Source organism: Ochotona princeps, chromosome 31, assembly GCF_030435755.1.
Source record: "Ochotona princeps isolate mOchPri1 chromosome 31, mOchPri1.hap1, whole genome shotgun sequence".
NCBI classification, from domain to species: Eukaryota; Metazoa; Chordata; class Mammalia; order Lagomorpha; family Ochotonidae; genus Ochotona; species Ochotona princeps.
The window spans coordinates 13251282-13278299 of record NC_080862.1 but is presented as its reverse complement, the minus strand read 5'-3'; the positions used below and the strand labels follow the sequence as shown (position 1 = coordinate 13278299).

The following is a 27018-nucleotide window of genomic DNA, read 5'->3' as shown; positions in this document are numbered from 1 at the left end:
AGAAAAAAAAAATCCCAGGATATATTAGGATATGGCCTTGGTTCATTTGTTCTTCCTTTTTCGTTGTCCGAAATGTGAGATGGGGTTCTTTGATGCTTGCAAATAAACAAAAGTACTGTCAAAGTTCAAAGGCTTAAGGGAAATTAATATTAAATACCCTGCTCTGCTCCCCTACCCACACCTAAATTATAAAGACAGGTGAATTCCATTTCAATCAATTCCAAGCAATTGTCCACAACTGCTTTCTTCCTTACTAGTTTTGTAAAATTGGCTTGTATCTAAATTGATAGAGTGCGGAACAGACTTTTCAAACCTGTTCGTTAAAGTGTAAAATGGAAAATAAGAATAACAAAATATTAAAACTAAAAAAAAGCGCTTGTTGTAAGTGGGCTTAAATGTCACATAAGTAAGATGAAACCTCGCTAAAAGGACTGCCCTGCAGAAGCGTGCCCAGACTTCAACAGTCTTCCTTAGAAGTTTATTTCTTCTCTGTATACACAGTCATGATCCACTTGTTTTATGATCTCTTGTACCGACTCGGGCTATGAAAATAATTATCGGTTACCATGTCAACCTACAGTGAGACTGAGGCTTGCTAACTCACAAGCACACACAGACACACAGTTCAAGACACTTTGAAGCTGGGGATCTTCATGTTGCAGGTGGTCAAAGTCTCCATTGTTTATTTCAAGGCAGAACCGTGATTCTGAGATTGTAAAGACCAGTGCAAGTTTATGTAGTTGATGATTTCATCTGTCAGCTTGGTGTTTGACCACCTTGTTAAAACTGCTTTTTATTTAGAATGGATCAAGTTCAAGCTCTCATGCTCTAAATTATGCTAAACCGTTTCCACAAAGTCATTAACTTTGTATAATTATTAAGCTTTGGGATAATGAGCCAATTCTTATTTCTGTAATTGTATCCTTTGCCTGAGTGTGACCAGTAAGTTTTTAGAGGGATTAAGTCAACAGAAATGAATCTTTTCTGAACAATTCTTTGGGCAGCCACGTTTCAATGTTCAACTGGAACACTAACTCCTAAAACCTACCTGAGCTTAGAGCATCGTTTGATAGGAATCAGTTGAGGTATGTTGTATTTTTACAACTTGGTTGTCACAGTCAACTTCAGAAAAACTTAACACTTCCCAATTTGCCAAAAAAAAAAAAAAATCCCTCTCTCTTCATGAGAAACACCAGTGAGTACTTAACAGCAGTTTCTGTGGTTGGGTTCTTGCATTGGACAGGCATTTTCAAACTTGGGTGAGCCTCAGAATTCTTGGAGGAGAATAAAACACAGATGGCTGGCTGCCAGGTGCCAAGTTTTGATTCAGTGAGTCTTAAACAGAACATAGGAAATTACATTTTCTACAAATGCCAAGCCAATGCTGCTTCCCAGGGATACCTTAGGGATCACTGAAAATTCCATGTGCAGGTGCATATAAGGACACATACACAGAACACACAAAGCGTGCACAAATGAGGGGAAATATTAGTAATGGATAAATGTTGGAGATAAATATTTGGTAATTCCTTTCTCGTGATACCATTCTTCTCTAAACTTGAAATGATTTAAATATAAAAGAGAGTTAGACCATGAAATGAATACTTGATAGCTGGGAAGGAAGGAAGGAAGGAAGGAGGGAGGGTGACAGCAATGAAGAGAGGGAGGAAACCCAGAGGAAAGAAGTCTCCCTGGGCACTTGTTTGAGGTTTGAATGATATGAAGTACCTAAGACCCACCTAGGTTCCTTTGAACGATGTGGATGTCAGAAGCAGATGAGTGTACAGTGATCGCAAGACAGGCCTTGGGTGCAGACAAGCACATAGCTCTTCATTTACCATCGACTCCTTCAGTGGTGCTGGGACTCAAGGTGACTGCCCTGAGCTCCAGGGGGTGCCTCTTCTATACAAAACAAAATCAACAATGCTCCCTAAGACAGGACAAGGTGATGGCCCTCGTTTCCTCTCCTACACAATTGAGACAATAGTATCTGCAGTACCCATGGAGCTTAAACAACAAGACATGCCAAGAGCTGAGTAGAGATAACAGGAAGTTCACATTAAGTCTAGAAATGATAGCAGCATAGAGGATTATGGCTGGACCCCACGGACTTTCCTTCAGTAGCAATGGTCTCCATGGCCCCTTCAAACTCCGATGCTGTGATCTGGAGGCTGTTCCACTTCACAACATAGATTTCTCTCCACCCCCCAAATTGCTAACGTCATTACTATTACTGTTATCTTCGTCTACAAAGTGTTAATGAAAAGTCACGACTGACGACTAGGCAATTTTATTTAACTTTCATCAGAGATGTACTGGTGATTTTTGTTTCCATTCATAAAGTCACACTTTCTGTGAAGGATGTCTCCAATGCCATACCTCTGCAGAACACAGGGCACTGGAGGAAACTTAGGAAATATTATTTACTTTGAGGAAATGTTATTTACCTGAGGTACAAACAGGGTGTCGATGGAGAAGCTATGCCTGACAGCAAATTTAACTGACCTGCTAAAAATAGAATTAGAGCAACAGAAAGTTTATAGGCAGCAAAACCAAATTCATCTTGAGGCACAGAAGAGGCTGCTGGGAGCTTTATCTCTGCTGACAAGGAAGTGCAGTGAGGAATTAGAACACCTTGCTCATCAACGTCACATCTTGGAGAGCCCTTGAGGTCATGCAGAGCAAGTCTCTTGACCTTGCGTATCCGATGTCATCACTTATAAAGCAAGGAGGCTGGTTCGTATCAGGGGCTTCTCCAACTGGTTCTAAGCCATGGAGACCTTGGTGAAAGTCAATTTGATGACAAGATTCGGATGAGAATCAAATAAAGGCAGAGGCCCTCCGTGGAGAGGAGGCTAGAGAGTGCAGAGGTTCTGTCTGCTCACCTCTTACATCCGGCAGCCCCCTAAGGAAATCAGAGGGGAACAGAGGCTCTGTGGATGGGCAACTGCAGACCTCTGAAGTGCCTTCGCCTCACCCTGCAGCTTTGATCTAGCTTCTCCAAGGGAATGGCCACACTGACACTAGATTCCGTAAAGTTGTATTCCCCCAAATCCTTCACAGACAGCTCTGCGTGGATGCTAACTTCATTCATGGACAAATTCTGTGTCTCTCTGCCTAACACTTTTGAGTTCCCTGCTCACGGCCTGAGTAAGCAATCAAGGTTGGCTCAAGTCCTTGGTCCCTTGCGCCCACGTGGGAGACCCAGAAGAAGTTCCTGGCTCCTGGCTTTGGATCAGCACAGTTCTGGCACTTGCAATCATTTGGGGAGTGAATCAGCAATTGAAAGTTCCTTCTTGCTCTGTCTCCTCTCTGTAACTCTGCCTTTCAAATAAAAAATAAAATGAACTTTAAAAAAAAAAAAACTGAGCAGGCCTAGGCATTGGAAGGGTTAAGGGTGTTATACTCTTCACTACTTTGCCTTTGAGGGTTCATGTGAGGATTAAATGAACTCACATACATATTGCAGGTACTTCAAAGGTTCTCTGAAAATGAAACTTGAAAATTTCTTTGGTGAATTATTTCTGAAATCCATGCACACTTTTTTTTTCATAATATGCATTTCCATGAACTTTTCATAAACTTTAGGTACCATGTTTAACTCAGTCACTGATGATCAGCAAATATTTAGCACGTGCGACCCTTTAAAGTTCAGTTTTCTTGGTGCCAGTGCTGTGGCCTGTGGTGTCAACCCACCACCTGCAGTGCCAGCATCCAACATGGGCACCAGTTCAAGTCCCATCTTCTCCATCTCTGTTCCAGCTGCTTCCTAATGTGCCTGGGAAAGGAGCAAAGGATGGCCCAAGCACTTGGGCCCCTGAACCCACATGGGACACCTGGAGGGAGTGTCAAGTTCCTGCGTTCAGACTAACTTATTCCTGGTTATTGCAGCCATTTGGGGAGTGAACCAGCAGATGGAAGACTTCTCTAAGTCTGCCTTTCAGAAAAATGAAGTAACTCTTAAAATTCACTTTTCTTCTTAAAAAAGGCGAGAGGCGACACCTACTTTCTTTTTTCTTCCATTTGTTTATGTGAGATTGTTCCCCGAATGTGAAAAAAACAAGTATTAGCACTGCAACAATATGAAGGCTGTTGTTGAACATCCCATTTTAACCCGGGCGTCACTTGGAGCACTTTTTCCCATAGGAATCCAGCCACAAATAGTTATATTAATATGAATATCCATTTTTATATCAACTTAAACACGTATTTTTATATTTCATGTTTTTATAAATGTTTGCATTTATAACATTTCAACATAAATTTACATATTTATATATTTGTGTGTATATATAATAAGTGCCTGTATAAATAAATTCCTCTGGGAATTGAACTGTTAGCTTATGCAGAAACTGTAATCTGATTAGAATAGCCCTTTACCAAAAAAAGAGCCCCCACACTATTATGGCTGCACTTGTAGACAAACCCTAGCGGGGACCATATTGAAGCTGACGTGAGTTAAGGCTGCCCCATAGCCATGTGCGTGGATTGGGACTCATCTTGGAGAGAAGAGAGCAGGGTTACTTTTATTCTCAGCTCTCCTAGTCTGGCATCCATCAGGGGCAGGAAACGAGCACTCTCATGGTGAGACACAGTTTGAGGTAAGGGGTAAATGTGTTGTTTTCATAAAGAGTTGGTTTCTGAAGTGTGGGGAGGCCAGGACTCAGTGGTAGGACAGAACTCTCTCTGCTCACGTGGGAGAGGCCAGGACCAGGTCATGAGCCAGTTTAGGAATGAACCCTCAAATGGGAACGAACACAAACCAGAGAGCAAAAGCCTCTCTGATCTGTGTCTCCACCTGCAAGTGCATGGTGTGGTTCTTCAGCGTCATGGAAATGCAGCGACATGAGTCAGCAGTGGCCAAGTGCTTAGGGCCAGCAGCAAGAGAGAAAGTGACTTGGACAATGAAGATGGCAGCCTTCAACAGGGGGAGAGCAGCAGCCAAGGGCCAGCTGACGGGGTGAACGGTCATCCAGGCACAGGTGCACACACAGAATAGCATCAGCTGCTTGCAGAGCACAAGTCGCCAGCCTGAGACATGGCTAAGGCCTTCATCGAGATCACACCGTCTGGTCACCCTGTTATGCTATTATCATCCCATTTGACAGATGAGGAAAATGACAACTAGGTATCTTGTTTAATGTCACACAGAATTGGAAATTGAACCCAGGCAACTTGGCTGCTAAGGTTGAATTTTAATTGCCATGCTTCATAAATTTTTCAGTTGCCATCGGGGTAGGCCTAGATATCCCCCCTAAAGGCACTAATTAATATGCATGAAGGAAGGGTGGGTTTTTTTTTTTTTTTTTGAGATAGCAAGCTCTACGGATGTAAGGTGTATGCGATAAATTATAAGAGCTCCCTGTTAGTGTTAAAAAATCTCAGACAAACTCCTAAAGAGTTTAGAAACTCTATAAGCACATCTGGCTGGAATAGCCATCTACCTAGATACTCTATTATGGAAAATTTTGCACATAATCAATAGTCTATGCATGTCTACCTGATGAGTATTTTTAAAAACATAATCACCGTATGGCTGAAATTTTTAACTCAAGTTATGTCAGCTGAGGGATTTTCTTTCAGTCTTTACCAGGGGGAATTCACAGAGCAGTTGAATAGTTCAGCATTCATGTTTCCCTGACAACATGTAATCACTGACTTCAGATAAGAACATCGGATGCTCATTTTAAAAAAAGTATATATTTTACTATTCAAATAAGTACTTCAGCAAAAACTTACTTTTTTCGTTAAATGCAGCTGTGTTACCCAAACCTTCAGTACGGAATGAGAAGCAGTAAGGTGACCTGCTTATTTGTTAACTGCCAAGTTGAAACGGAGCATCTCAGGCCATCAGTCCTGACCTGACTTGCTCCCACAGTTGTACTGTGTAGGTGAACCCGTGAGTGTTCACAGGTGCCCTTGACATGTGTAGGTGGACCCGTGAGTGTTCACAGGTGCCCTTGACATGTGTAGGTGGACCCGTGAGTGTTCACAGGTGCCCTGACAGGTGTAGGTGAGCCCATGAGTGTTCACAGGTGCCCTTGATGTGTGCAGGTGAGCCCATGAGTGTTCACAGGTGCCCTTGATGTGTGTAGGTGAGCCCATGAGTGTTCAAGGTGCCCTTGATGTGTGTAGGTGAGCCCATGAGTGTTCACAGGTGCCCTTGATGTGTGTAGGTGAGTCCATGAGTGTTCACAACAAATTTGTGAGGTGCATGTATTCTTGCCCTGGATAAACCAAAGCACAGAAATGTTAAGAAACATTTTATAGAGGCCAGCATTTGGACACAATGCATAAAGCCACTGCCTATGATCCTGGCATCCTGTATGAATGCTGGTTCAAATCCTGTCTGGTCTACTTTCTTTTAATGTGCCTGGGAAAGTTGCAGTAGATGGTCAACCTGCATGGATCCATGCTACCTACATAGGAGATACAGGTGGAGTTTTGGGCTCCTTGCTTCATTGTTCTATTTGAAGAGTGCCAGTGCATATTGAAAATCTCTAACTTTGTCTTTAAACTGAACTTTTAAGTTTTTTTTAAAAAGATTTTATTTTTATTAGAAAGTCAGGCAGAGGGGAGGCGAGACAAAGAGGAAGATCTTCTGTCCGATGATTAACTCCACAAGTGGCCACAACGACCAGAGCTGAGCTGATCTGAAGCAAGGAGCCCGGAACCTCTTGCAGATCTCCCATGTGGGTGCAGGGTCCCAGGGCTTTTGGCCGTCCTTGGCTGCTTTCCCAGGCCACAGGCAGGGAGCTGGACAGGAAGCAGGGCTGCTACCGGGATTAGAACCAGCGCCCATAGGGGATTTCATTGCCTCACGGAGTCATAATGAAGGATTTTTTTAACTATAATAAAGTTCTCATTGTGTGAACTGGCTTCCAATTCTGCCCCTCCATTGCACTGTGGTTTTCACTGCCCAAGACTCCTGTATTCTCTGAAAATGACAGCAGCCACAGAGGTGTAGGTGTAACACACCCCAAGGACATAGCACACAGAAGACACTCAACAAATCCCTATTGGGGGCAGAGGAAAGGAACATCAGATTCCTTAGCTCCATGCTTTTGGGGCTGTCCATGCTCTTGTCTTGTTCTAAGCATCAGCAGAATGGGAGCATGTCTCGGGGGCAGAGAGGGAAGAGCTGGGAGTGGGGAGACCATTCAAAGCTGGAAGAAGACAGAGTTAAGGCATAGGCTCTTTGGGCCACAGCACACTGCAACTCCATGATGGCCCATGGCAGTGGTGACATAGGATACACAGGAAGTTAGTTTAGGTCTGCCCATCTGGGAGTACCTGCAAACCACCACCCCATGTCTTTTTATCCTCCGATTTATCAAAACATCCTTTTCCTGGGAATGTGTCTGCTTTATCCAGAACCTATGAGAAATATCATGGAAATATGGTTGTGGAGCTGCCCATGAAGTCATGTAGTGACCATATAATTCCCAGGTGGTTTTTCACACCTAGAAACACTTCCACCAGCTTCATAAAAGAGAGAGGTAACTGGGAGGGCTCTCTCTCTCTCTCTCTCTCCTAATGTGGTCTGCATTTGGAGGGACTGACTGGTATCCTCTCTGTCTGCCCTCTCCCCAGCCCCTTCTCTTCGTCAAATCTGACACACTGCCCATTCATAACAAGTGTTTCCTTGTGTAGGCCAACCCAAGCTCATGCATGTCTGTTCACTTTGTCATATTTTAATTAGTTTGTCACTTTGTGCATTTCATTTGTGTCAGTGTTTAGCATGCCTATGTTTATGTATGACAAGAGCCTGCTGGAATAAAGCCTAAATATTCCCTTACCCACATCTGTGGGAGCCAGCCAGGCCTTCTTGCTCCAGCCGGGGTCCCTCCAGCAATACCCATCTCTCACACCAGCCCACTCTGCTCCAAAGTTGGAAGGCATTACAGACCTACAATAAATATTTCCATGAGCTGGGCCCCAGGATATTAATGGACAAAGATTAGTATTGGCTTCAGTGCGATCAGCTCATTTGTTCAAACATTTGCAAGCTTTCTTAGAAAAGCAGAAAAAGGTAGCCTTCTTGTCAAGCCTTGATTACATCAGTGCTCCCAAACACCAAATCCATACAAAGAGAAAATAGCTTCACTTGGGGCTTTGGTCTGTCCCAGGGGAATTTTTCTTCCATCAGCCAGGGCTTGCTTAGCTTGTACTGTAGAGACGTGGCCTGCCCTTGGCAACCCCAGCTGTCCAGAGGGCAGGAGTGAAAAGGATTGAAAGGAAACAGGCTTCAAGGATGGGTGGGAAAGCCTTGCCAGAGTGGTACAAGGACAGGCCGGATATGTCAGGAATGCAAATTCTCCAAGCTTCTCTTGGCAGGGTGGCTAAGTGTAGATGTCCATGGGTGGTTCAAGAGGACAACAGAGGCGGCACTCAGTCCCAGCGGGAGCCATGGCATGAAATTGTGTTAGCTGCAGTTAGAAGCACCAAGTCTACTCCCACATGTGTGATTCAGTGATGCTGGGAGCCCTAGGGAGATACTGGAGGGCAGGAGTGTGACATTCTGAGCAAGGAGTGTGAATCTCCTTGCTCAGAAGGCAGCTGCTTTATTCAAGGGGGAAAAAAGAAAAGAAACTTCTAAAAGGATAACCTGTGGCCACAACTGCCAGATGTAGAACAACACAGGCTGCCCCTGGCTTCTGAGATGGACCGTGCTGGAGTACCATTGATCCCCAAGATCCTTGCAGAACAGTCTAGGGACTCTGGGTCGCAGCCTCATTGTGGGTCAGTTTCTCTGTTTACTGAGTTTTGTCTTTTCTAGTCTCTAATGGGTGGGCTCCCCAAGTGCCTGCAATTCATTTCACTGTGGGTGGGCAGGGCACCCCATCTAGGGCAAGGCGGATCCTAGTCCCCTGCATACAGCATTGCCCTCAGAGATGAGGCCTGTCTAGAAATAGACACACGGTGAAGTTGTCCAAAGATATTCAACTGGAAGTGGGGAGGAGGAAAGAGCAGGTGCCAAGTTAATAGGAAGAACATCAGAATGAGTCTTCGTGAAACATTAAATGGGAGTGAAGCACAAAGAATCAGAAGCCAAGTATCATTAAGGGTATAATGACTTCCCTGGAGCTTTTCCATGGACCTCAGCAATGTACCGTTCCCTGAGCCAAGAGGCACAGCGGTACTTGAGCCTTTTCTGTCTCCCAACGTCTTGAAGGGTCAGAGCAGAGGAAACACTGCCAGGGACTTTATTTAAATGCAACATGAAGTTGCTCTGCCAGCAGAGGCCTCCCATGGCCTAGCAGAGGAATGAGCACGTGTTTAGCACCTACACCTGGCAGGTGGCATGAAAAAGCCACAAAATGGCCTGTGCACCCTTTCTATTTGATGGTGTTGGGGTGGCAAGTGTTAGAGAGAGATTGACAGGGACCCAGACTTTATTCCCCCCTGATATCAACCCATGTCTGAGCTAGGCAAGACCAGCTGCAGCACCTCCACTGTCTACTGTACTGGGTGGTGTAGCAGATGGACACCGAGCAAGGTCAAGTCTCATGGGCCTACGGAGCTGCACATGAACTTCCATGCCTGTCATAACACAAGTATCTTGGAATGTGTCATTGCTTTTGAATTAAAGTATAACAGGTACCTTTCACTGTTCCTTTCCTCTGCAGTTTCCCAGTTTGTCTGATCAGCAGGCTGGTCAGCACAATCAGATTCACATCAATGGGGTATGGGTTGGGAGGCAGAGGTCAACCACACTCTAATATTTAACTATATTACTTAAAAGCAACTAGAGAGATCTCATTTTAATGTTCAACTTCAAAGGGAGGCCAAGGAAACGATTGGACGATCCCCCGGGACATACTGGGGAAAAACTTCGAAGTGCATGAAAAATAAAGTCAAGTGAGGGCTGCATTATCAGAAGTCAGCAACCTTGCTGGCTGCCATCTTCCTGCAGGCCTGGCTTGGACCCAGAGTATAAGAAACAAATCACAGGTGGGGATGACAGCAAAAGAGAGGATCGTGCTGTGAGGTGTCCCCAAGTCACACCATGCATGTGTCTCCTAATGAATAGAAATTTGGGGAGGTCAGAATGAGGATGAAGCATTGTGGGGATACAGTTTGCCAGGCTCTTACTGTCAGGTGATCCTGTGCCTCTGACATGCGCACGAATGTCAGCAGGAGTTGACAGTCCTTACTGAACCCATCAATAGATCAAACCTCTAAAACATTCCAGATGGCAACTGCCCACTTGCAGACAATCAAGTGTCCTTTCAAAAGTACAAACTACGATTGGTCATCAGAATTATTTCAAGAAATATCTTGTCTACTTCGAAAATGGTGATTAGACCACTACCGAGTTCCAGACTCAGGGATTAGGGTTGTGGGTTCCAATGTGATGGAGTGAGGCACACATGTTCTGCCATCTCTCAGTGAACAGAGACACTAACCAGAGAATAATTAAAATTGTCCTTGTGTTATGCTGAAGGAATCCAAGGAAGGGTTCCCATTCAACAAATAGGAGAGTGTTGGCTACAGGAAAAGACTGGGGAAGAAAGAGATGAACAGGCTCCCAGAAGGCCTAGACATGAAAGAGCTTGGCACATCTGAGAAGCTGAGAGCAGCCTGAGATGGGAAGGTATCAGGGCTAGAAAAGGCAGATGATGGGGCCAATGTCAAGGGCACCCAAGGCAGGTCACTGATGGATTTGCAGCGTCACCCTTAGATTAAATTGGGATGTGACATGGCTCTCTGAGCCCCTATGTCTGTAGGGAGAAGAATGGACTGGAAAAGAATGAGAGATGATCCAGGGAGGCAACTTAGGACATCTATATCCTTGTCCAGAGGCAAGATGACAATGGCTGGAATTAGAATGTTCATATGTGAAGGAGAGCCGTGAGAGGTATTTCAGAGGCACCTTTTAGGGGAGCGGAATTGAGGGAAGGAAAGAAGAAGGGAAAGAACCAAGCAATAGAGGGATGGAGAAAGAATTGTATCTGTGAACCACGTGGAATCTGTTCTTTTTTAAGAAATAGATTTTAATCATTTTAATAACATCTAATAAGTACATTTTAAATGTTGAGTACATTTTTTTTTAACTAAGTAACGTTTCAAATAAAGTTCAAACATTTTAAAGAAAGAGAAAGAAAATGTCTTTGGTAAAGGTGTGCAGGAGTGAAATCTACAGAGTCTGGAGTCAGAGCATGTTGGATATGAAGGAGGCAGAAGGACGAAGCAGCATCGAGAATGCCTGGTAGGGTTTTCATGTACTTACGTAGAAAGACACTTTCATCTTCTGGTGCTAAGCACAGGAGGTGAGACAGGATGATGGTGAGGCCAGTTTCCATTTTTTTTTTAAGTTTACTTGTTTATTTGAGAGGCGAGAAGACACAGAGAGGGAAATAGAGAAAGTGGGAAAAGAGAGAAAGAGAGAAAGGAAGGAAGAGACATTGAGACAGCAAATGCACTTACATCTGCTGAGTAATTCCCTAAATACGTGCAATAGTCAGGGCTGAACTAGACCAAAACCGCAGCTCAGCAACTCGATCCAGTTGTCCCTTGTGAGTCCAATGTAGCCTCAAACACTTCCTAGGGTGCGTATGACCAGGAAGTTGGAATTAGAGGCGGAGATGGACCTTCAGCCTGAGCCCAAGCACTAGGATTTGGGATGTGAGTATAACAAATGGTAGCTTAACTGTTACGTCAAATACTTACCCCAAGGTTGAATTTTGACTTGCTCTGAGCTTTCTGACACATTGAATAAGCACTGAAAGACGAAGGCCTAGAATAAGTACTGGAAAGATATATAGAGCTACAGAATAGAAGTAGAGTTTTTGAGAGTGACAGAGGTAGACTTCTTACCCTTGAAGCCTTCGACTTTTCTGATAGGGACCCACAACATGAAATGTTTCATACAGCACACAAACATCCACAGATGAACACACACCAGAAACAAATTCTACTCTGAAGTGTTCTAGCTCTCTGTGATGTTCATTGAGATTTTCTGTTCTTTCTTCTGGTCCTGTTCACAACCTTCTACACGGAATCTATGACCCATCAATTGAGGTGTCATCCACAAAATGGAGCATAAGAGGAAAAGAGACTAAAACAGGGCCAACTACGGTGGGTAGTGAGTACAAGGAAGACGGAGAGGTTTCAAGCTTAACAGAGAAGTGTGTAGAAACGACTGAGTGGCCGGCATATTCTTTCCTGGGCTTGTGAAATGAATATAGCAGCTCCTGGAACCACCTCATCCCCCAAGCAGCCTCCATAGACAGGAAGCAGCAAGTCTCCACCCTGGGCTGCATTAATAAAGCAAGAAAGTTCTTCCTGAAAGGCACCACCAGCCTCCCCTTCTATTCCGTTGATCTGGGCTTGTTAACATGGCCAAGCCCAAATAAGCCTGGGCAAGGGGCGTTGACACAGGCTGAACAGCACCATCACCCAGCAGGCTCAGAAAGGCAACTCCTCCATGAGCACATACCAAAGCAAACCCCTACACAGTAAAGCTTTCCATAATGATGTAAATTTTTGCTGATGGTATGTTGGAGCTTTCAATTGACTGGGATGATACTCTGCTGGCTCTGTCTTCAGACCAGAGAGGGTATACCTAAGAAGCCGTTGAACTTGACTGGACAATAAGATGCTGGACTCTATGTTTGGTATACGCTTGCAATGGGGAAATCTCAACTGAACTTGAGCTGTGGTTATGCAACAAGGTGGAGGAATCCACCATGGTGGGAGGGTTTGGGGAGGGGTGGGGAGAACCCAAGTATCTATGTAATTGTGTCACATAATACAATGTTATTACTGAAGTTAAACAAGAAATAATTAAAAAAAAAAAAAAGAAGAAGGGTCTGACATTCTTGTGGAAGATAAGCTGTTGTCTCAGGAATACAGCTGATCAATCATCCAGAGGGCTTGATTTTTTCTAAAATTATTTTTATTGGAAAATCATATTTACAGAGAGAAGGAGAGACAGAGAATATGGAAGTATTCAAGAACTAAGGGACACTATGAAAAAAAAAGCCAAATTATAAGAGTCATGGGAATTCCAGAAGGTGCAGAAAGAGAAGCTGGGTTTAAAGATGTATTCAATGAACTAAAAAATGAAAACTTCCTTAATATGGAGATAGAGTTGGGAAACAAAATGCAGGAAAGACACAGAACTTCTAATAAGTTTGGCCAAAGGTGATCTTCACTGTGACACATGATCATCAAGCTCTCTTCAGTCAGACAGAAGGAGAAGATCCTTAAATATGAACCTGAAAAAAAAATAACATTTAGAGGAACCCCCAGTCAGACTCACAGCTGACCTCTCACAGGAAATTTTACAGGCCAGAAGAGAATGGAGTGACATATTCCAGATTTTAAACGGGAAAAAGGTCAGCCTGGATTGACATACCCGGTAAACCTTTCCTTTGTCTTTAAAAATGATTAAAAATTTTTTCCAGGGTAAAGAAAATCTCAAAGAATTCACCTCTTTCAGACCAGCCCTACAAATGATGCTTAAAGATGTTCTCTTGACAGAGAAAAGGAATAGCACCTATCAAAACCAAAGGCAAATGTGGGGAACACCCCAATAAAATGACAAAAGAAGATTAAGTCAACAATGAAAAGCCCATTGCTAAAATGAGAGGACCAAATTACTGCCTATCCATATTCACCCTGAATGTAAATGGCTTAAACTCATCAATCAAATGGCATGGATTAAGTGACCGGGCTGAAAAATAAAACCCATCTGTTGCCTGTAGGAGTTACATCTCACTAACAAAGATAGGTGGAAACAGAAAGTCAAGAAATGGGAAAAGATATTCCAAGGATAATGGAAAGGAAAAGTGAGCTGGCAAAGTCATTCTTGTATCAGATGATATAGACTTTGAGATGAAGGAGGATACCACATAATGATCAAAGGATCCATTCAGCAAGAAAGAGATCACCATAATAAATGTATAAGCACTAGCTTTGTGGAACAAAAATTAATGGACTTAAAGGAAGAAACAGACTTTAATACAATAATAGTGGTGGACCTTAGTGCCCCATTATCAATGGACAGATTGGCAGGATGGAAACTCAGCAAGGAAACAGAGCTCACCCAGACACTAGCGAGAATGGACTTTGTAAGGAGTTATTCCAATATCCTTCCCTGGACCCAGCACCATTCCTTCTTCCTCACAGCTCATGAAGTTCGCGCTGGTCCAGCCATCCACCAATCAGATGTAACCTGGCATTCCACCTGAATCCCACCCCAATCTTCCAGCCCCCTCCCCAACTCCGCCCACTCGCCAATCATCCCTAGGCATTCACCTGCAGGCGCCAATCCCCTGGGGGCCTGGCCTCAATCCCTCCCAATCCCTACCCCCTACACTTGGCAGACAAAAAGCCCCCCCCCCCAAGGTGCGGCTCTCTCTCTTATCCCTTCTTCTCTGGTCTCTGTCTCTCTGCTCTCTCTCTCTCTCTCTGGTCTCTCTTATCCCTCCCTCTCTGGTCTCTGTCTCTCTGGTCTCTCTCTCTCTGGTCTCCCTCTCTCTGGTCTCTCTTATCCCTCCTTCTCTGGTCTCTGTCTCTCTGTTCTCTCTCTCTCTGGTCTCTCTGGTCTCTCTTATCCCTCCCTCTCTGGTCTCTCTGGCCTCTCCTCCTCTCTTCTCTCTCTCTCTTCTATCCCCTTCTTTCCTGATCTTCACCACCCCTACCCTGTTCCTGCCCCGTTGGAATAAACCTCCTAAGATACCTGGTTGCATATCTGGTGTGTTTCAGCTCACGGTAAAGAACCAGGTTGTGGGAATTAACTGCGCGTAATAATATCGTAATATTGTATGAACTAGAACTCTACATCTTTTAAATAACTAACAGACTTACCTGATGTCGACAGAAGCTTTCATCCTATAGACCAAGAATACACCTTTTTTTTTATCACTAGTACATGGAACTTTCTCCAGGATTGGCCATGTTATAGGCCACAAAACAAGCTTCACATGGGTTTTTTAATCTCCCAGCCATGTGGCTGTGGCTGGAGGAATTCCTGTTGGGCAAGGCTTCCTGCTGGGGATCCTAGCCCTGCCCACGGCTGCCAGGAGGTTGGTAAATCCTGTGCTTGTCCAGGCCCAAGGCCCAACAATCATGCTGTGGGCAGATCTAGAGTGGCTCTGAACATGCTCAGGACCCTGGCTCCGTGCACCCGCCATGTTGGTGGGTAGAGTCCAGGTAAGTCTGGGTAGAGGCATGGTGTCTGACTCTCTCAGCCATGTGGCTGTGGTTGGGGGAATCTGTGCTGGGTGGAAACACATATGGAAACACAAGAGACCACAAATAGCCAAAGCTATCCTGAGGGATAAAAATCAAGCTGTAGAAATCACAATTCCAGACCTCAAAACATATTGCAGAGCAGTGGTCATCAAAACAGTCTGGCACTGGCAAAGAAACAGACAAGATCAGTGGAACAGAATAAAAACACCAGAAGGTGGCCATCTAATCTATGACAAGAATACAGAAAACAACCCAGGGAAAAAGTTGGTCGCTTCAACAAATGATGTTGCAACAGTTGGATAGCAACCTGCAGAGGTAAGATGTAAGACCCAAAACTGTCCCCCCATACAAAATTCAACTCTAATTGGATCAAGAACCTAACTCTGCATCCAGAAACCATCAAACTATTAGGGCAGAACACCGGAAGCACTTTGCAAGACGTAAGCATTGGTAAAGGCTTCTTAGAAAAGTCACCAGAAGCACAAGCAGTCAAAGCCAATGTAAACCAATGGGACTACATCACACTAAGAAACTTCTGTACAGCAAAGGAAGTGAGCAACAAAGTCAAAAAGCAACCAACAGAATGGGAGAAAATCTTTGCACACCACACGACAGGGAGGGGACTCAGATCCAGGATTTGCAAAGAGCTTCAGAAACCCAGTGACATTAGTGATAGTAGGCAACCTACAAGATCAATAGATACATAGGCAAACATGCACTTGCTTAGTCCTCTAGGGGAATTGTATAATGGAGACTATGACATTGAGATGTGAAGATATAAAGTTGTGTGCATCTCTACTTCCAAATCAAAGATGGACTCCCAGTAAGACTGTTGAATCTATCTTGACCGTTGAATGCTGGACTCTGCCATTGTCCAAGCCTACAATGTCAGGATGTACTTAAATAGCAGAATTTCAGACTTACGACTGTTTTATAAATGCCATACTATTGTGATAAAATAGGGAAACTCAACAGAGAGAGGAGATCCGGGAAGGGAAATGGGAAATCCCAGAGCCTTTGGAACTGTATCATAAAATAACTAAATTTATTTTAAAGAAAGAAAGAAAAAAATGGTTATAGGATAAAGTAAAAAAAAAATTGTCATAGGACACCATAAATAAATAAATTTTGCACTCCTTTTCATTGTATTTTGAGAGTCTCAGAGACAGATGGAGAGGGACAGAGTATAGCCTCCACTGGCTTACTCCCCACACATCTGCAAAGGCCAGGTCTCAGCCAGCCAAAGTCAGAGGCGCGGATCACCGTTCTTGGCCCTCTGGTGAGTGGCAAGAACCCAGTCACGTGAGCCACGACTCCTGCCTCTCCCCCAGGGACTGCACAAACAGGAAGCTGTAATCAGGGGTCAAGCAGGGACTCAGACTCAAGCACTGATCCAAACTTGGGCATAGTAGGAGCTCAACTACTAACTGTAATCCTGGCCCCTCCCTCATCTTTTTAAGGAAAATAAAAGTGTCTGATTCAAAACTATTTGGAGACTACCTCTTGGAGTATAGCACACGGACAAGTGATTTGGAAAAAAAAGAAAAACTATTACAATAGCTTTGGCTAGTCTCATCAAGGAAAAAACAGAAGCCGGAACAGTAATTTTAAGAACTAACATCATTATTGGGCCCGGCGGCGTGGCCTAGCGGCTAAAGTCCTAGCCTTGAACGCCCCGGGATCCCATATGGGCACCGGTTCTAATCCCGGCAGCTCCACTGCCCATCCAGCTCCCTGCTTGTGGCCTGGGAAAGCAGTCGAGGACAGCCCAATGCTTTGGGACCCTGCATCCATGTGGGAGACCCGGAAGAGGTTCCAGGTTCCCGGCTTTGGATCAGCGCACACTGGCCCGTTGTGGCTCACTTCGGGAGTGAATCATCAGATGGAAGATATTCCTCTCTGTCTCTCCTCCTCTCTGTATATCTGACTTTGTAATAAAAATAAATCTTAAAAAAGAAAAAAGAACTAACATAGGACAGTGAAATGGGTAATAAAGAAAAGATAACCTTTAAATCTCCAGAACTATTTTTAAAGTATCAAGATGTATTCATCTAAATCATTGAACCAAGTAGTGAGAGTTTGGGCATGGGGTAAAGGTGCTATTTTCACTGAGACATCACATTCGGTATGGACACTGGTTTGTGTTCCAGCTGTTCCCAGCCTTGGTGCTCATTTTGGGAGTGAACCAGCAATAGAAGATTCTCCGTGTGTGTGTGTGTGTGTGTGTGTGTGTGTGTGTGTGTGTGTGTGTGTGTGGCATGCGCACGAGCCACACACACATGGTCCACATCTCTCCAGAAAGAATACGGCTGGCACTCTAAAGACGAGAGAAAGTCTTAGCCCTGGCACTGGATAGCAGGTTAACCCACCCTCTGCAGCAGCAGCAGCACCCCAAATGCCAGCAGCTCTGCTTAAAATCCAGCTCCCTGCTAATGTGCCTGGGAAATCAACACAGGATGGCTTCAGTTCTTGGGTCCTCCTGAACCAGTGTGGGAGACTAGACTGAAGCTCTGGACTTGGCCCTTGACTCCTGCCTTTGGCCTTGCCCAGCCCTGACTGTCGTGCTCATTTGGAAAATGAATCAATGAATGGAAAGTCTCTCTCTTTCCTCTCTCTCTTTACCACTAACTTTTAAATAATAAAAACAAATCTTTATTTTAAAAAATGCCAGGGTTGCCACGGTGCTTCATCAGGCTAATCACCTGCCCTGTGGCGTTGGCATCCCCTATAGGCAGCTGTTCAAGTCTCAGCTGCTCTGCCTTAATCCAGCTCCATGCTTATGGCCTGGGAAATGAGCAGAAGATAGCTCAAGTCCTTGGGGCCCTGCACCCACAAGGGAGACATGGAAGAACCTTTTGGCTCCTGGTTTCAGATCAGCTCAGCTCCAGTCATTGCGGCCATTTGGGGAGTGAACCAGCACACAGGAGAGCTTTATTTCCATCTCTCTTTCTGTAAATCTGTCTTTCCAATAAAAATAATTAAATCTTTTTAAAAAACAAAAAAAAGTTCAGCCAATGCTTCTAGTGACTTGGGAGAGACGCACCTGGGCTAGACTGGAGAGCATTGCAAGGGAAGCTTGCATCCACTCCAGCTGTGCTCCTGCACCAAGCAGCTGTAGGAGAGCATCAGAACCACACCCGGACTCTGCTGGGTTGCCAGAAGGCCATGGAGAAGCAGGGCTGCAAAGCCTGTACAGCTGGAGAACATGCGTCAGGAGAGAGCTGGGAGTTCACCTTGAGGCCACAAGCTTAGTGACAACCAATACTACAGAAAGGGTGCCTCCCTGAGAAAGTCAGCACCTCCAGGTCTGAGATCACAGGCTTGGCCTGACACTAATATGGAACAGCCTAGCACCAGCCTGCAAGCACCATGGACCAGGTCCCAAGAAGTTGCTGTGCCGCTGAGAGCATGTTAACACTCTGTGCGTGGTACAAAGTAGAGGAGGAATATGCGGCCAAACCCTGTATCAAGTCAGCCCTCAGACAGCTGGATCATGGGCCAGAATGATTGCTCTCAAACACGACCTAGCTTGATGACCAATTTTTTCGGCACTCTCCCCTGAATAGATCTCATACTGCGGATGAGAGTTTCCCAAGCCCCATAGGCTTGGAGTTCTCCATCCCAGACCTAGGTTCAGTTTTTTGGGATTGGGGAGTGAAGTGGGGCCTGGGGGTAAAGGTTGAAAAACGAAACACAGGAGGAGGAGGAGGAAGTGTTCAGTGTTCAGTGATCCAGTAAGTGTGAAAGGTTAATCCCAAAGGCACTCAGTAATCAGCACCATAAAATCAGACAGGACTGACATTACACAAATACTCACCCTCCTCCCCCACCAGGTCTTACTTCCTCAACCAACCAGAACGACCTTCTGTGATCTGGCTAGCCTGCCTCAGCTCATGGCCCCACACCCCAGTCCTTTTCCATGGTTCTGCAAACCATCAGCTTCTTTCCAAAGTCCCCAAGGAGTTCTCGGTCCGAAACACTGACTCTTCCTGTTTTTTTTCAGATAAGGGTGCCAGCTCCTGTGCCCAGTAACCCGAAACTGGGGTACAGAGGGCTCTGACGAGTTCCAAGGCCACCGTGTTCCAGCACAGAGAATAAGGGAGATAGATGATGCTTCAGGGGCCCTCTGGCATGAATGGGCTGGCCCACATGGTGCCTGTACTCAAGGTTCAGAACAGAGCTCCGGGGTCTGTCATGCCCCTAGGAACATAATGTTGGAAGAACCATTATAGTTTACAATGACTCGGCTGGTGCCCCAGTAACATGTCGCTGCCTACTGTCACATCAGACGCTCCTGTTGGCACATTTTTCAGAATGATTAGAACAATTGAATAGTCTGATTTAAAGGGAGGGATCATTTCCTCTTAGGAACAGTACTAAGAGGAGTTAGTTTCCCACTGAGTCTCCCCGTTTTTCTTTCTAGGGAGGAGAGCCATGGTCTCCCAGGCCGTTCCCTGTCCCCTCAGTCTCATGCTGTACCTGTGAATTCAGTCCTTCTCTCTGTCCTACCGTCCTCAGCCCCTCTGGCGGCCCTCGCTCTTCTCATCAGGGCTGGCTAATGGCAAGGTGGACAAGGACAGGGAGGTCAGCCTGAAGGAAGGGGTGGATCCAGAGTACGGCAGAAAATCTGGGACAGCTCAGACACTGCATCCTGCAGTCAGCTTCTTTTTCTGGACTGTTTTCTTGGATTCCTTCTGTTTGTCCTCAGTGCTAACTATCTGCCCTGCCGTTGCCTTCTGTCATCAAAACAGCCATTATACTGGATTTCTTGGGCTTTTCAGAATGGCTGAAGAACAGGGTGTGTCTCCTCTGGTGTTTATGTCACTACTGTTACTATCAATAAAATCTATGTGTTTTATATGTATACATATGCATGATTTTTTTTTAAAAGTGCAAAGAGGGAATACTACTTCCAAATAACAAGGCAACCACAAACCAGCAAGGTTTTCTAAAACCATAAGTCACTGACTGTCCTTATCCTGAGTCATCTTGGAGGTTTACAGAGCAATGATCCAACCTGGAGGCCAAGACTTGGCAAAAACAGTTACAATTAGTAGTTAACCACATGTTTAGTGAGCTTCATTCATATTTCTTTTTTTTTCAGGGTTTATTAAATTTTTATTGGAAAGGCAGATATACCGAGAGGAGAGAGAGAGAGGAAGATCTTCCATCAGATGACTCACTCCCTGAGTAGCCACAATGGCTGGAGCTGAGCTGATCCAAAGCCAGGAGCCTGGAGCCTCTTCTGGGTCTCCCGTGCGGGTGTAGGATCCCAAGCCTTTGGGCCAACCTTGAGTGGCTTCCCAGGCTACATGCAGGGAGCTGGATGGGAAGTAGAGCCTCTAGCATTAGAACCGGTGGCTATATGGGATCCCGGTGCATGCAAGGCAAGGACTTTAGCTGCTAGGCTACTGCGACAGGCCCCATTCACATTTCTTAATCACCATGAAAGAGATATGATTCTCATCAATAGTTTATATTTCTATATTTTTCCCTGTGTCCCATTTTACTTTACTCGTATTTTTCTGCATCCCCTATACCTTTTCCCCTTGGAGAGCCATCTCATACAAAATATACTTTGAATACCCTGACCCCAGAAAATTCCTCTTGCTCTATGTAAATTTCATGGGATGCAACTGCATCCTTCCACTCTCCTTCCTGCCACTTCCTTGTTTTACCGTGTCACTATCCAATTTCTCACCAAAAATTCACCAGCACCACCTCCAGCAACGCTACTCCGGAATGGCAGGTTTTTGGAGGGGAAGAATATGTTGGAAAACGCATAATGCCCTGTAGCGGTTTTTTATCCATCACTATTAAGAGGTGGGCCCGCCACAGTAACCTAGCAGCTAAAGTCCTCACCTTGCGTACACCGGGATTCCATATGGGCACTGGTTCATGTCCTTGCTGCCCTGCTTCCCATCCAGCTCTCTGCTTGTGGAATGGGAAAGTGGTTGAGGATGGCCCAAAGCATTGGGATCCTGCAACCACATGGAAGACCTACAATAGGCTCCTGGCTCCTGGCTTCAGATCAGCTCAGCTCCAACCATTGTGGCTACTTGGAGAGTGAATCATTGGGTGGAAGATCTTCCTCTCTGTCTCTCCCCCTCTCGGTATATCTGACTTTCCAGTTAGAAAAAATAAATAAATAAAGGAAAGAGGTACAGTTTGTTCATGGCATTGGAGGTCCACAGTCCATTCTGGAGCAGTCCCTGCTGGTGGGACAGCTGATGAGGCTGGAATGTGGCAGTGGTGGAGATGTGTGGAGAGACAATTCACGCAGTGAACCAGGGAGCAAAAAGAGATTGGCCAAGCCCACTCCAGCTTCTAGAAGCAACCCTCTCCCAAAGGCATACCGCAAGGTCCTCCCATCAGGCTTACCACCTAAACACCATAACTGGATCAAGTTTCTCTACACCCCTAGCACCACTAAACCATGGCTTAGGAGTTTTGACATCTTCGTGGGTCAGGGGATCGAATCCTGCACCAATCCCAGCAGAACTGGGGGAAGAGGCCCTAATTTGCATATATGATCTGTAATCACTATGTCTGATGGATCATAATTTTCAATCTGTTTTATCTCCGTTTCAATCTAAAAGAAAGAAACCCAATTCTATGGATGTGCAGGGTTCATGAGGAACACTTTCCTCCCTAATCTACATCTTCATCGTAGTTCTGGAGTTACGCCATGCACTTATTCATGGGAGGAAATTGCTAGCACAAATCTTTCCATTGGGGAACCTGGATCTTGCAGCACTGATGATAGCAATCGTGGTGATGACAATATAGCTAATTCTGCCAGGGCACTTTCTCTGCACCAGGAGAGATCTTTTAAGTTGCTTTTGATGTCCAACAAGTGATTGCAAATCTCAGCACACTTGTATTGTGTCACAGTTTCTGTGAGTCAGGCATCTGGTCATGACCTCTACTTTAGAGTTGCTTAACTGACGTGTCACTTGCAGGTAGAGTCACCTCAAGGCTCAGCTGGCCCAGCCCACATTCACTTGGTCATTGGCAGAGTGCAGATCCACGTGGACTGATGGGCCAAGAGCCTTGCCTTTTCACTGACTCTTGCCCTGAAGTTCCATCCTATAGAGGCCCCTCTACTAAGGTGGTTTCCTTCTTCAAAAGGGAGATGGTTGACCTGAGGCTAATGCTCTACATGGACCTACTAGAGAACTAGTCGGTGGGAAATAAAGGCGAGGGAGTATCAAGGCAGAAGAGAAACATGGAGGAACATGAGGTCAGCTCTGGGCATTAGTGACTCTCCAGGGGCCTGCCAAGGCACTGAATAAACGCAGGAGGCATCAGGGCCTTAGCCCGATCTGAGAAAAGGATCTTCACCCAAAGACAGCTGAAGCGAAGGAAGTCTAGACAAAGAACGAATCACTGATTCCAGGGGAAAAAAACAGTGACTACTACTAGAAAAAAAGTTCTATATGAGAGCTATGAAGAACACAGGGTTAAACAGCATCTATTACAATCAAGTGCAATGATCATGTATTTTATCAGGAGGGAAGATTCCAGGACTTTCTGGAGCCTCTACTCTGCCAGTGTTGTCCTGTGGCCCTCGTGTGTGTGTGTGTGTGTGTGTGTGTGTGTGTGTGTGACTTGTTTCTATATGTTTTGCAAGGAGGGAGTAACACACTTTGGGGATGCTTTAATAGCAGATGCTTATGGCTTCATCAAAGATCTACGCGTTAACCAGAGGTGAGCCCAGGATGATAGCATTTAGACAGGAAGTATTCAAAACAAGAATCAGAGTTAGAGTCCTCATTTCGCCATCTCTGACAAGCCCAGAAACCTCCCCAGATTCCAGAGGCTCTCTGTCTTTGGAAGACCTCTCTTCTGGTATTCACCATCCCTTCCCAACAGTGAAAGATTCATGATGAAGGCCAGGTGAACTTGCTAAGAGCCTTGACAAAAAATGTTTTCTTAGTAGAAGGACAAACGAGAGAGACAGGAATGGGTTCCTTGCCAGATCCCCCCATGTGGGCTCCTTATTTACCTTTTAGTAGGAAATGACCCGTTATGAGGATCAAGAGAGTCATGCCCTTTGAGTCAATGTTTAAGGATCTCCCTTGTAATCACTGGGAGCAGCTGAGTAATGCTACCCAGCTCAGAACAGCAAAACAGTTCCAAAAAGTCAGGAAGCCGTTTTCAAGGTTAACCTTCCAAGGAGATTGCAATAACTTTCAATGGTTAAAAAATAGCTTCCAGGCACCTACTTGAGTTACTTGTGCAAAGGGCAACTGGTCCCAGAGCATATAAAGCTGGTGAGTGGGTGCATTTGCCTCAAGGAAGCGGAAAGCCAGGGAGGGGCAAGGTCAAGGGCTGGGTACCCAAGGAGCAGGGATGCGGAACAGAACTGGGCTACTTCTAGGAGTCTTTGTGCTCCTTACTGGTTTCTTGATGATCTGCCTGGGAGCTTTCTTCATTGCTTCAGGCTCCGTTTTCAGCTGCTGGGGAAGCCAGATGCTGGCATATTTGCTCCTGCCTCTGGGATTTGGGGTCCTTCTGAGTGGAATTTTCTGGAGCACCTGCCGCCAAGCAAGCAAAAGCAAAGGGGTGTTCAGCCATGTACTTGGACAACACCTTGTTCAGGTGGCCCCCTCCCTGGTCACAGTGGACAGGTACGTGCTGGGAGCCCCAGGGCTTGCAAGAGCTGAGACGGGATGAGCTGTGAAAAGCTAAATGATGCTTGGCGCTGACTTAGAGCAACTTGCATGTGTGACAGACAGGGATCTCCATCTAGCAATGCAGCTGTATTGTGGGAGACATTCGCAGTAGTAGTCAGCCAAAAAATGGTGTCGACTTTGAAGAAAACTGTCAAGTAGGAGGAACCATGCTCAGAGAACCACCTCAACAACCCAAGTGAAAACCCACCTAAGGCCACTGCAGAGGCCAGCTCATGTTCTATTCTGAGAGCAGGCATTAAGTAGAGCCAAGTGATGGCTAGCCATTTTCCATGAATGGCCTACCACGTCGTAAGAAAAATAAGTTCCAAAGCAAATTCTACCATGTAATAAACGAACCAGCAGATATCAAAACAGCCCTACAACCTCTGTGATTTCAGGAAAGCACAAGTTTCGCATTCGTTCAGGTGTTCTGATCTTGTCTTGTTTGAAAAATCCAAGCAAGACTGGCTGATGGTATTCCAGAGGTAAGGTAGAATTAAGCGTTCATCTTCATGAAAGTGGTAGAACGTTCTGGTAACGGCTGCGCAACTGAAGCCTATTATATATGCACATACTTGATGCCACAGAACTACTCACTTAGAAGCACTAAGTTTTATGTTATGTAGTTTGTTGTCAGGAATACAGGGCTCAGTTAACTCCATCATCTGTATCAGGCAGTAAGACTTGAGTCCGTCTTGGTTAGACACAGAGCCATTTTAACAACAAGTAAACCCCATTACTGTTCACTGGGCTAATTAGCAAGATGGTTAGCCTTGAGTCAGTATGAAGGTACCTGAAATAATTGCAGAAGCTGCTTCTGGAATGATTTCTTCTCTAATATATAAAAGTGTGACTATAGACATAGATAGTTTAGAATATAATAGTATATAGCATAATCTGATGAGATTATGTGACTTATATGTATATATATATGTTATGTGTATATGATATATATTATGATATATCATATGTGATATGATATGTGATGACATAATACACATGATGTGATGTGAGATATATGTATATATATGTGTCTATATATATATATGGCAAATGATAACTGCTAGAGTATGCCATCCTAATAAAGTTAGCTGAAGGGCTTTGCGGTATAACTTAAATTCACCTGCACATGCGTAATAAAACTGTGCTAAATATTCAGAAATACAGTATGAACATCAGAACACCCATTTCATCAACTCTGCTTGCTTCATCTAACAACCGCTAAGCCCACTCAGAATAGCAAGGAAGCCAGGCTGGGCAGTTGCATTTGCATTCAAAATGAGCCCCCGAGTAACAGCTCCAAACCCAAATGGGCCTACGCCAGTAAACCATGGCACTGGTAAGATGAATGGCGGCAAGAGGAAGCTGGGAATGGAGAGGCAGAGGGGACTTGGAGCAGGTGGCAGTCCTACCGGAACCTCTCAGAACAGAGCCCCATCTGTCCTCAGGGCCATGGTGCATGCGCCAGGTGACTCCACCTTGGCACTTCTGGTGGAGGCTGAGATTCATAGCACAAGTAAACAGCTCCTCCAGCTGCTTGGCTTTGGGCTTGGCAATCTTTGGAAGGGAGCTAAAGCTGCAAGTGGCAGCGCCTGCTTTGTTATGGTTACACACCATAAACAGTCTCTGTGGGCAATGGAAGGATTCCCTCTATGAACACACAGCTCCAACAGGCTCCCCCTGCCTCTTTTCCTCACCTCCAAATACCATTCATGAGGGAGAGGCCACAAAGATTTAGCAACCAGTGACGCTGGGCGTGACCAAAAGTGCGTTCTATTATCCTTGGCATGAATGCCTCCTTTAGCCCCTGGCCTACTGACTGGCAAGAAAGCAAGGAAAGGGCTACAAACTGCACCTTGCACCAAGCGGCCAGTTGCCAGAGCTTGAGAAATATGTGTTGTCTTGGAAACCAGCCAGGAGTCACGAGATGAGCGTTGGGTAAGAGTGGCGGGGTCTGGTATGCTTCAGACATCTGCACGCTGGTTCTCATTGATCATCTCCTTGGCAGGGGAGTCTAAGACATGACAAAAGCAATGGAAGGGAAGGGGACCATGCCAGTGGGTGCAAATGGGAGGCGTGCTGGGCAGAGATGCTGTCCACAGCTGCAGCCCTCCTGGCACCACAATTAAAATGTCGCATATCCAAGAGCAGATGAGCTTAGCTCAGAATAACCCAAGGGCGAAAGAGTACGAAGAGGGGATGATAAGGAGGTTTTGCTTTAAGAGCAACAACAACAAACATGCAAAAGTGTGTGTGTCTGTGGCATTTTGTTCCTCAGGCCAGACTTTTACCCTCCTGCTTACGAAGAGAGCACCGACATGGCGAAATGGAGTCATTCCACGGATACAGAGGTCTCGCGTGGCCCCCCACCGCAGTACACGGAGAGGAGCCTTGAGTTCGTGCGTGAGAATGAGGTCCACGCAGAGGCCCCACCGGCCTACGAGGAATCCAGACCAGCGTGGTCGCCACTGCAAAGCCTGAGCGCAACGCCAGGCCACGCGCGGGGCACGGTCATCAGACAGACCCTTGCTCTCTCGGGAGAAGCCTGCTGAGGGGTGCGGCTAGGGGGCATTCCCAGTCCTCCCAACGCAGGTGCAGACGAGCCTGGGCACCCCAGAGATGTTCTGAGAGCAGAGCTCACACATGGGCCCCGGCAAATGCCCATCCCAAAACTTCAACCTGGAGGAGCAGCGCTGCCCGCGGGAAAGCCACTGGCCCCTTCTCCATGCTTGGAACCACCAAGGGAAAGGACGCTGGCGGGCAGGCTGGGTGTGGTGGGCTTGTCCTGGGGCGGGGGGCGCTCGGCGCTGAGTTCGCTGGTGTCTTTCTGATCCTTGCTGAACTTGTGGCCACGGGGATGCGGGAATGCACCTGCGTGAGCATGGATGCTCTCGGGCCAAGCATGTTATTGCAAAGCGTTGCGTTTTCTTAGGGGTGTGTTGGTTTGTGCTGTTTTGTGTGTGTGTGCGTGTTTCCTGTATGAAACGCAGGGGAGTGTAATAGCCCCTATGAGAACGGTTAAAACCCCAAATGGCAAACAAGCCCTTTCTTACAAAGGGTGCTCGCGGTAACAAGTTTGAGACGAGTTCTTAGAGACTTGCTTTGGAGGACAGAGTACTAAATTCAACCGCACAGG

General features: G+C 45.6%; 1 protein-coding gene across 1 annotated transcript; it reads left to right on the top strand.

Moving 5' to 3' along the window:
* Positions 1 to 23559: 23559 nt before the first annotated feature.
* TMEM252 (transmembrane protein 252) lies at positions 23560 to 26434 on the top strand. The gene is made up of 2 exons (XM_004591881.2): positions 23560 to 23837; positions 26161 to 26434. The coding sequence occupies exons 1-2, from the start codon at positions 23560 to 23562 to the stop codon at positions 26432 to 26434; spliced, it is 552 nt and encodes a 183-aa protein (XP_004591938.2).
* Positions 26435 to 27018: the final 584 nt, after the last annotated feature.